Source organism: Lolium rigidum, chromosome 6 (genome assembly GCF_022539505.1).
Source record: "Lolium rigidum isolate FL_2022 chromosome 6, APGP_CSIRO_Lrig_0.1, whole genome shotgun sequence".
NCBI lineage: Eukaryota > Viridiplantae > Streptophyta > Magnoliopsida > Poales > Poaceae > Lolium > Lolium rigidum.
The window spans coordinates 31,463,294-31,474,706 of record NC_061513.1 but is presented as its reverse complement, the minus strand read 5'-3'; the positions used below and the strand labels follow the sequence as shown (position 1 = coordinate 31,474,706).

The 11,413-nt window shown below is 41.2% G+C and overlaps 1 protein-coding gene across 2 annotated transcripts in view; it reads left to right on the top strand.

Annotated features, from left to right (window-relative positions):
- The window catches only part of LOC124659014 (S-formylglutathione hydrolase), an 85,441-nt gene extending 77,015 nt beyond the window's left edge, over window positions 1-8,426 (top strand). Inside the window, exons 1-7 of one of the 2 annotated variants that reach the window (XM_047196985.1) lie at window positions 3,093-3,269; window positions 3,357-3,474; window positions 5,308-5,355; window positions 6,286-6,482; window positions 6,639-6,737; window positions 6,837-6,902; window positions 8,069-8,342. In XM_047196985.1, the coding sequence (XP_047052941.1) occupies window positions 3,108-3,269; window positions 3,357-3,474; window positions 5,308-5,355; window positions 6,286-6,482; window positions 6,639-6,737; window positions 6,837-6,902; window positions 8,069-8,251 (873 nt within the window). In that variant the 5' untranslated portion in view covers window positions 3,093-3,107 and the 3' untranslated portion in view covers window positions 8,252-8,342. Of the gene's footprint in view, window positions 1-3,092; window positions 3,270-3,356; window positions 3,475-5,307; window positions 5,356-6,285; window positions 6,483-6,638; window positions 6,738-6,836; window positions 6,903-8,068 lie in introns of those variants that run through there. The other variant, XM_047196984.1, reaches the window with a different exon arrangement.
- The last annotated feature ends 2,987 nt before the right edge of the window (window positions 8,427-11,413 follow it).

Genomic DNA, 11,413 nt, shown 5'->3' with positions numbered 1-11,413 from the left:
AGCGGCTATTCGGGGAGTTCTTGGACTCAAGCTTCAAGACATTCTTCTACCGGGCTGACATCTCCTCCGTCGCGCTGTTGCTGGCAAGCCTTTGCGTCGTGGCCATCGTCATGCTCTCCGCCTACTCGCTCACCAAGTAGCTAGCGATAATCCGCTAAAAAAAAGTAGCTAGCGACAATGCTCTGAGTTTTTTTTCTTCGTGTTTGTCCTGGATGACGAAATTAAGGGTTTTAGTATTGAAATAAAAAATAAAACCCGTGCCATCATTTGTATTTCTTGCGTCTTGAAGATAAATGTGTGCATAATTGCCGTCAGATTGGGTACATAAGGCTGCTCATAGTGGAGAGTAACTTAGTCTAGTAACATACTAGAAAGAGAGTGAGGTGGTAACTAGCTATGTTATCATAACATCACACTTCTCAAGACAAGATGAGTCTACAATCTACTCCCTCCGTTCTGATTTAGTCTACATTCTAGAAAAAATGAGACAAACTACTATTGCATTTATTAGTACTACTTAGATATGTGAACAACCAATCCAAGGTACATTGAAAATAATAACAACCAATAAAGAGAGCAAGACCACTTCATTTTCAGTGTTGTTGTTGACTAAAAGCTAGAATGTAGAGTATTTCAGAATAAATTTTGAGACTAGAATGTAGACTATTTCAAAACGGAGGGAGTAATAAATAGAACATGCAAATGTAGACTATTTCAGAACGGAGGGAGTAATAAATAGAACATGCATGATACTACATACTCCCTCCATTCTGAAATATTCTACATTCTAGCCCCAAAATTTGTTCTGAAATACTCTACATTCTAGCTTTTAGTCAATAACAACACTGAAAACGAGGTGGTTTTACTCTCTTTATTGGATATTGTTATTTTTAATGTAGCTTGGATTGGTTGTTCAAATATCTAAGTAGTACTAATAAATGCACTACTAATTTGTCTCATTTTTTCTAAAATGTAGACTAAATCAGAATGGAGGGAGTATATGTAACTACCCATTATGAAGGTAGTAACATTGGATAGTACATGCACCATGTTACTACTCTATGTTACTCCCCACTATGACTAATCTGAGCAGTCTAATAACTAGTGGGTTGCGCTACATTTTTTTAGGGGAAGCCATTTCACATCTAGGTGTGTTGGGCTACTTTCTTTTTTACGCCTTCTCCAATGTTTATCTCTTAGCGCGATATCATAAGCAAAGTGATGACGTGACACCCTAATTAATGATGAAAGAGAGTTGATGTATCTTAGCTAAGATACAAAACTTGCACGCAGCCATAGGCAAAATACATTTATAAGCCGATCACATGCATGCATGAGCCTAAAGTCATTAAATTTAGATATTACACTAAGAAACAATGCATTATGATAGTTATTTCTTGAATTCCATTGGTAACGTGCTAAGAAACGATGCATTGTGAAAGGCGTTAGGGAACTCTGCTCTGAGATTTTAATAATTGCCAACAATAATTACATCCTTTAAAATTATGCAAAGAATAAATCTAGGGGGTCATCAATCCAATTACACCCCTATTCCCACAAATTTCTGCCCATTACTTAGCATACGTTCCGCCCGAATGCAATAGTTTAAAAATTGTGGCAAGATTTTCTAGCATTGTTATTTTTTCTCCAAATTTGTTGAACTTTATCAGCAAAAAAAAAAAGACCAAGCAAATTAGCAAGAACGAAAACTGAATGAGGTTGTATGCATCAGTTGATGCACATGCCGAGGCTTCGCTTTCCTTTTCGAAAAGAAGATGATAACTCAATTTAAGGATACACGACTTGTTGTCACTTTGCACTCTAGAAACCCCTATTCGGATTTATTTTTAAATTGTACATTGTAAATAAATTGCCATGATATTTAATGACAAGAAAAATAGACACATACACATATAAACATACTATGTACATTTCTGCACAAATTATATCACAGATGAATCTGCTTTTGTGTTTTTGTTATGTTTATAACAAAATCAGTTCAATAGACAATCATAATTTGATATATATATCCAAGAATTTCGTATTTGCAATGATAGGTAAAATACTACATGTTGCTAAATAAAATAAGCATATCAGTTAATTGTAGGTTGTGAATAAATCTAATTTAGTTAGGTGAAATAATGATGAGCAGCAAAAATGTTTGGTATAAATGAGTAATGAACTTAATTTATTCCAGTGGAGTTGTCCAAGTTTTTCTAATAAATTGGATATACAATTTAACGATTAATGGAGGCATGTAATGTATCTCCTATGAGAAAAATAAATAATACTATATGGGTGTTTAACATCTCGAGTTTGTGAAATATTGTTTTGCACCTAACAAAGATTTGTGAATTTTTCAAAATTTTCACTAAAAGCTTCAATAATTTTGGCTAAATTAATGCAAGTGCACGCCCTCCACAATGCACTGAAGCTAAGTTGGTAAGCTGATTTATTTTAAATTTTCCATGTGGTTCTTATTTCTCCCCTTTCTAAGATCACCGGATTTGCGTAAATCAGTCAAAAAAATTGACAAGTTTTCTACCACCTTCACAATACACGGGAAAACCTTAAATTGTTAGTATGTCCTAATCTGATAACAAGAATAGCCCCTAAAACTCTAGAACTATGCTCATATACGTGGTTATCTTTAACCTTGAATCTCTCAACTCCAGCATGCAAAAAATCCTAGTCCCTCAGAGGGGTCATCCTCTCTGCCGTCCACCTTCACAATACACGAGAAAACCTCAAATTGATAGATAAGACATATGTCCCAATTTAACAACAAGAAGATCCCCTAAAAATCTAGAACTACAATTAAGATGTTATATTTTTACCTTAAAAAAAGTGGTTGTCTTTAACCTTGAATCTCTCAGTCTAACATGCAAACTCGAGGAATAGGAGAAAAAGGATAACTAGACATATTGGGCCTCTCTAGCATCTGCAGTTTTGGGCCTTACGCGTAGGAGCGGCGCAAACGGGGCCCAAAGGAGGCGATCATTGCATTTGGATATTGGCATCCCCTCTTCTAGAATCTACACGCTCCCCAGTCCAGTACAGTCTCCCCCACCACTCCCTCTCCTCCCCACCTCGCCGGCGATCGCGCGATGGCGGCGGCCGCTCCCCCTCCCGCGGCGGCGCTGGAGCAGCTGAGCAAGACCAAGATGTTCGGCGGCCACAACCTCCGCTTCCGCCACCACAGCGCCACGCTCGGCTGCCCCATGACCTTCTCCCTCTTCCTCCCCGCCGCCCCGGCCTCCAAGCTCCCAGTAAGTGCCCTAACCCGCTCGCCCATGGACCACTATCCCCGCCAGGCCGCCATTGGAATCTGATATCTCCTCTCCGTTTTGGCGCAGGTGCTGTACTGGCTCTCGGGTCTCACCTGCACCGACGAGAACTTCATCATCAAGTCCGGCGCCCAGCGCGCCGCCGCGGCCCACGGCCTCGCCCTCGTCGCCCCTGACACGTCCCCGCGTATGTCGAGCCCAACCCCCTCTCTTGTCGCGTTCAATTTCTAGGGTTTTGTACCTGCTCGTCCTTCTACGGCCGTACCATCCAATTGTTTGTGGAGTAGTATTTTTTTTGGTGAAAAGCAGTAAGGTTAAGATTTTTTTGGTCAAAAATGTTTGGTGGTTTGAGCATTTTAGATTCGGGAATTGGGATGCCTCTACCAGTGAAATTGTAGGACGTACCCATACTTGGTTGTCAAATTGATGTGAGAAAATTCAGGAGAAGTATGAGCGGCATGAATTATGCATGTCGAGTTTCAACAGAAAATGATCATTGACGACTCATTTGCGCAGCAGGTGGAGTTATCCATTCTGCTTCTTTGGTAGGCTTGACACTTCAACGTTTAACTGGTTCAAGGATTATGTTTTGTGAATGCGTACGGATGCTCATTTCTAAACATTGTGCTGGGCAGGGACTGTTGAGGGCCTAACTCTAATCGCTAATGTGGTAATTAGACATCGTGTCAGTGGTGGGAGTACACAGATCTTCTTGTACTTTGCTGGCTATATGTTTGATAATTATGTCTGTGATGTGTTTGATGAACACCGAGACTTCACGGCAACGTGAAATCGTAGATGTTAAAACTGGTGCGAGACTAGTAAGTTGCACAATTTGGTCTGTTGCACCTATGCACCCGTAAATAATCTTGATCCATTTGTTGCCGGGTTGGACATGGTCATACTCATGAGTATCACCCCACTCATACAGTAAGACTTTGGCCAAATAATAGTGTGTTGCTTGGTAATTAGGGTGATTTCTATCTCCATTTGCTAGTACTGCACTTAAGTTTGACTGTTGGAATTGCCCCTGTTTAATGGTTGTGTCATTCCATTTTGTGCATCTGTCGATTATTGTATCCAAAATTGTTTGCTGCAGTGGGTGATACTTGCCACAGGTCTGCATGTAGGGATTACTTTTCTGCTGAGTGTCTGATAGGTACTGAGTAGAAGTGTTGACTGACCCAAAATTCCCAATTTCCCATATCAGGAGTAGGTCAGTTTCCATGCTGTTTAGTATACATTTTTACTCTTTTATGACGAAAGACTTTTCGTGGTTTCTACCAATTTGTACATGTCAAAAAGTGTGCATTGTCATGTTGCTACCCGGTAGCTTAGTAGGTTTAGCAAGCCTCCCGCATGAGTACTCTAATCCTCCACAATAGTGCTGCTGGTGTATGGAGCTGAAGGAACAAGATAACCATAAGAATTATGGCATCTTTCTGACACATAATAACTTACATTTTACACGTTTGGTTTGGATTGTTAGGGGCTAGAAGACGTTTAAGTTTATAACCAAACGAGGCCAACAGAACACATTCTACTTGTTGTCTAGAGCATGTATAAACTGTATTTTATATTTCATTTTATTCGACCTAGTTGAGCAATTAGATAGATCTGTCCAGCCTGAAGGCTGGTAGATGTCATAATCAAACAAGGCCAACAAAACAGAACCCGCTTCTTGTCTGGGCATGTATAAACTGTATTTTACATTTCATTTTTTCTACCTAGTTGAGCAATAAGATAGATCTGTTCAGTCTAAAGATGGCGCAGAGATGAGTCTGAATAACTTCACAGGCATTCTAGTTTGATGAACGACTGCCGTCTTCCTGATATTCTTGCGATAAATAAAGTGTTTCGTTTTCTGTAGCTAACAAACAACTTGTCTGCAATGTGATCTCATCTCTGTTGCTTCTTATTACCTTTCTTTTGTTGAGAACACATTATAGGATTCTTGGACCTTATTTAAACTCTTAAACCTTTTCCTTTTCTTAACATTCTTCTCCTTTGTTTCATGCAGGTGGACTAAATGTAGAAGGAGAGGCAGATAGTTGGGATTTTGGTGTTGGTAAGGACTATAACTAAGATAATCTTTCTTGACATATGCAATTTATACGATATGTGACTCATCAACTTCCATGAGAGTATAACTTACTGCATGACATCCCATGCCATAAATGGAATATTAATGCATCCTTCATAGCATCGCTTGAAAATATTTCAGTAGCTCTACCGTTTTCTATTTTTGTCTTAAGTTTATGCTGCTTTGCTGATATTGTGTTGGATAAGGAGCAAATATTTATAATTGTCAGTTTTTCTTAAAAACATATGCACATAAATACACTAACATGTTCTTTAATAGATGAAACCTCTTGTGGAGTTGCTAAGAAAATAAATATTTAATCAGCACATTGAACTAGGAATATCCTTTTCATTTTGATATTGCTGTATCTCTCTGGTCAAAGCTCAGTCAGAAGGTAGTCAGATTGTCCTAGCGATAACACAATTTGTCTCAGCCATCAGCATGCCACCAGCCCATATGTTTAACTAATTAATTAATTATGCAAAACACAGCAGATATATATCATGTGGTTTAGATTTTTCCATATGAAAGTGGGATCTGATAACATGGTTGCCCTTTGTCCTTTGTTAACCTGTTAGACACAAACATCATGCACTATTCAGCAAGTCGATTTGACAACTAGGGCAAAAAGAAATATTATGTGGCCATTAACTCTTTCATCTGCTACCTACGTTTGACCGTTAAGATTTTATAATTGAATACCCCTTATTCTTGGATCAAAATAAGATTTATGTTCATGAGTTCATGTTATGGATGCCCTGGTTTTCTTTTCTCCATTAGAGTCTAGATTGTTTACATTTGTCAAGTTCTTGTAAGCAAGCACCACTTGAAGCATTGTGTCATGTTGATAAGTTTATGTGTCTGTGCATGTGGCTAGAGGTGCCTAACATTCCTGTTTTGACTATTCATGAGTAGGTGCTGGATTTTATTTGAATGCCACAAATGAGAAGTGGAAAAATTGGCGCATGTATGACTATGTTGTGAAGGAGCTGCCAGAAGTTTTAAGTGGCAACTTTGAACAGCTTAACATGTCATGTGCATCAATTTTTGGTCACTCTATGGGAGGGCATGGTGCACTGACTATCTACTTGAAGAACACTGACAAATACAAGGTAGTATTTGTTTAAACCTCAGTATCTGGAAATCTCTGTCTAGAAACCTTTTCCAAATCAGGAAACTTGTAGTCATCGACTTCATACAACCTGTACTCTCTTATTATTATTTCTATCAAATCTCACTTGGCCTTTTGAACATATTTATATATGCAGTCAGTGTCTGCATTTGCTCCAATTGCTAACCCAATAAACTGCCCTTGGGGTCAGAAAGCATTCTCAAACTATTTGGGTTCAGCTAAATCAGAATGGGAGGTAAGTCCTCTCTGGGGTCATCTCCCTCCCTCTCTCCATCCATTCTCAAACGAGACATGTTAAATATGTATATTATTTAATAGTGTGTGCTTGTTGCAGGAATACGATGCAACCTGCTTAATTAAAAAGTCCAATGGAGTTTCAACTTCTATCCTGATTGACCAGGTATAAATGTATAATGCAACTATGAAATGAACAGTGTCCAATTTGTGCTTTCAGGCTATTTCTAGCCCATCGTGTTTTTTAACCTATGTTGTCGGAATGAACCATTTAGCATGTTAAGTTGCGTGTTTCAATCCGAGTGTAGTGTCTACCGAGCAACTAGTCATCTCCACGGGCGTGTAAGGTGGTTGGAAAATGTGGCTTCAGTTTACAAGTGAGCTGTCAGGCATTTGTGACAGCATGTAGTCATCCTCCTGGATAATATGCAGCTGATCGGTTAGTTATAAATTGAGCTACAGAACAATTTCAAATGAGTTGGTGTCTGAAAGGCATGAAGCCATTTTGATTGGTATGCATGCTTTTGTTAGTCTTGTACACTGGATATGCTTTTCTGAAGTGATAGTCTTTACTTTCTAGCTCGGTTAGCATTGGTAAAAGTCTGTTGCACATTCAGTAAGAGCCTGTCAAGGCCATGTCATGGCAATTCTTTATCAGACAATGCTTGTAGAAGTTCCATCGGTGTAGCATCCCTTTTCTGTCAGTGAGTGATCTAGTTTCTGAAAGACATGAAGCCATTTTGATTTCTATGCCTGCTGCACATGGCGGATTCAGTAATTTTGGTAGTCTTCTACACTGGATATGCTTTTATATGATTGCCTCATTAAGTGACAGTATGTACTGTCTAGATTGGTTAGCATTGGTAGGAGTCCGTCGCATGTTCAGTAAGAGTCTATCAAGGTCATATCACGGTGTTTCTGTATCAGACATGCTTGTAGAAGTTCCATCAGTGTGTAGCATCCATTTTCTTTCGTGTTATGATTACACATGGTCAACTCAACTGCCCAGAGCTGATGGTTGGCAGTTCAACGCAACTGCATTAAGGAATTGATTGTACATAGCATGATAGTTTTGATGAACAAGGTGAAAGGGCAGGTCCCTGAAGGGTAGTTCAGTTGTACACGAGTCGTTATTCGATGGATATCGATTCCAAAACTTATCCGTATGATTTGCCATCTTACAGTATGCTGCTATTTGCAAAGTTGTTTACGCTGCCAAACACTGTCACATCGGTCTTTGTTAGTCCGCCCCTCCAAAAATTATAGCGTAAATAAACGGTTACTGCAAAACCACTTATCTATTTCTTTTTTTGCCTTGCTAAATCTGAATAGGGAGAGGATGACAAGTTCCTTGCTGAGCAGCTGCTGGCTGGCAACTTCGAGGAGGCGTGCAAGGCCGCGGGAGTTCCCCTGAAACTCCGCATGCAGCCAGGATACGACCATTCCTTCTTCTTCATCGCCACGTTCATCGATGATCACATCGCCCACCATGCCCAGTTTCTCAAGAGCGCCTGACTGTCCAGTCACTTGTAGCGATGCAGCCAAGAGAGTTGCGGGGTCATGCTGTCGCTCCGACCTGTTAGCATACCACTGTACCGTCGTGTGTCTGTGTGTGTAAACGTGCTCTTTGCTCGCTTTGCGGTGAACCTTGTGTCCAGCTGCGAATAATATGGAGGACATGGTATCGTCATGGTGTCGCTCGGCTCCGACCTGTTATAGCATCTGTAGGATTATTGGCTCCCACAAAGAGTGCTGTTCCACACACACATCATTCTCAGGTATGCCCTCGCCCCCATTATTCTAGCCGTGCAATATATCGACCCATTCCTTGCGTGCAGCGAGTAGGATCTGGTCGTGTATATTTTACCCCATGTGGGGAAGTGCGAGCCACTTGTAATTTGTTTTGCTGGGAACGCTGATTCGTGCTTAGAAAAAACGCGAGAGATCAGTTGGAATATGTTCTCTCTTTGTGCCAGAGAGATCTCCAGTCAGGTACTGGATGGATGGCAATTATCATGACCGCACGGTGCAATTAGCGATCTCTCTCACAGAACCCTCGTCGCTCCCTCAAATCGTAGCCACGAGTCCATAACATCGCCTGGTGGTGATAGCTGAGCCTGAGTTTTTTTTTGTTTGAAAACCCTGTCGTATCCCAGGGTTGGTTAATCCGACCAACGTTTCGCTGCCGCTATGAAGCCCAAGATTATGAAGATGCCTCCAGTAAAAAACTACTCCTACACTGCGCTGCTCCAGAGGCACGTCGTCAATGGCACCAATTTCGTCGCAAGCGGCAGAGACCCGGCCGCGTGCGATGGTGGCCGACCACCGCCCACCCACCCACGTCCCGGCGTGGCAGGCTGCACCATTATTTACCCCCGCGCCATCCCAGGCCATTTATTACGCGTCCCCACATCGCATCTGGGCCCTTCCCGGTTAACCCCATCCAAAGCTACAGCTACCAGCTGACTCGTGGGTCCCACCCATGGAGAGGGCCACAAGGCAGGCGCTGTGCGCGAACGCGTGACGGTCGCGCCCGGTAGCGAGCCCTCCGTTCCCGGGGTTTATTTCTACCGCGGCTTGGAGAGTGGGAGAGAGCCAGTTAGCCATAGAGGGATAGAGAGGAGTGGAGTAGATCTAGCGGCGGGGGCTCCGCCCCGCCCGCGCCAGGGCCGGAGGCTAGAGCTTGGCCTGGGCCGGCCGACCACCGGCGGTGTGTACGTGCGGCGGCCTGAAGAGGCGCGCGCAGGGAGAGGCGCCGGATCTCGCACGGCAAGGATCTGCTCGACGGGAGGGTATAAATCGCTTGTGCTGTTCTAGTAAATAATTTCGTTTGTTCCAAGTAAACGTTGCATGCCAGGTTACCACTTTTTTTTATTACGTTACCCGGCTGGGGTGTGCATCTTAACTGCAGATCGTTGCTCATCCACCATAAATCTGTGCATGCTTTTCTTCAGAGCTGGTAGATCTGTACATGTTTTTCTTTTGACCTGGTAGATCTGGAGTGTTGATTTGGTACGATTTGCTGGATTGCTAGGATGTCTCAATTGTTCTTGCTTGGTCAGGTTTTGAAGTGTTACTGGTTCTACAACAGAACCTAGATTCCTACGGTTTTGATCATCTGTTGCCTGGACCGCATGATTCAGTTAACTCTTTTCTTCCATTTTTTGAATGTAACATTCGATGCATGCTGATTCGGTTGCCGACTCAACTTCATATGCTTAGGCCCATGGGACGAGACAAAGAACTTCTACTTAGCTGTCACCATATTGTCACTGGTTTGACAGTGGACTTCTCTCGCAGGGCAAGGATGTGAACAACTGGAGGTATAAAGCGTCCCTCCTCTTCTAGAAAGTTTATTTTTGTCCAAGTAATTCTTGCACGTAAAGTTCCCACTGTATTTTCTTCTGTTCGGCTTGTGTCTGCATACATCTTAAATACTGCTGTTGGTCATCCAGTATAGATCTATATTGACTGGCTTAAATACTGCTGTTCTGTTTGGCTGGTATAGATTTATAGGTTTGTTGTCTATGTAACTTGCTAATGATCAATATTGGCATTCCTTCACTACTAAGAAACATATTAGATGCATGTTGATTGGTCAGTGCAAAAGTTGCATAAACAATGTTCTAGCCACTGTTTTCTGGCTATATATATTACTGTTTTTGATCTTTAGTCTACTTGTTTCCTAGATAACTCATGATTCAGTACTCTACTTCTCTTTATAATTAAACATTTGATGCAATTTTTTAATTGAGTTGTCAACTAACAGTCACAAATAATTTCATATGCATAGGTACCGCTGTCCTCTGTTGGATTCAATATTGCCACTGTTTTTTCCTCTCTAGGCAAGGATATACTAGATCAAGCATCATATCATGTACACCATAAGCTTAATGTCTACTGGTTGGATCATGCTTCTGTTTATGAGCTCATTGAAGTAACCATCTCCTAGCTTAAATGGTCCAATTTTTTGATTTTATGATACACAAAACCTTCAGCTATCCATTTCCGTATCAGCTGGTCTCTCTTAATTTTGTAATCCTCTGGAAATATGCTTAGATATAATAAATGATGTGAAGGTAGGTCATAGAACAACAACAAACACCATCTTTAGCCTCAAGAAAGTTGGGTTAGGCTAGAGATACAGCACAACAGGGCCACACACTCACAATATGATAAGTGCTATATATCTAGTAACGGGAGGTTATTGGCTTGTGGGTTATGTCCGAGTGGCAATCTAGAAGCCAATCCTCTTTTACTAGTAGTTTTGATTCACCTTCTCATCTCTAGGGTTAGTTATTATGGCTAACTATGTTTTGAGAAGATTATAAGATTAGGCAAGGTCACTTGATCCCGAAGTGGATAGCTGAATGTTTTGTTTATCATTAAAAACAAGATATTAGACTATTTGAGCTAGGAAAAGGTTACTCAATGAGCTCCTAATCAGAAGTATGATTCAACCAATAGACATTAATGTTGATGATGAAGGCTTGAAAAAATCATATTGTGTATGTGGTATGGTGATTGATCCAACATGTTCTTTGCCAAGTGAAGAAAATTTTGTGGTGAAATTGCATGGCAATGAGCAAAGAGTGGTCCAATCCAATCTGAAGATTCAAAGGTTATCCATTCAAAAGAGCATGGCAGTTATGACTAAACAGCAGCAGCTACCATATC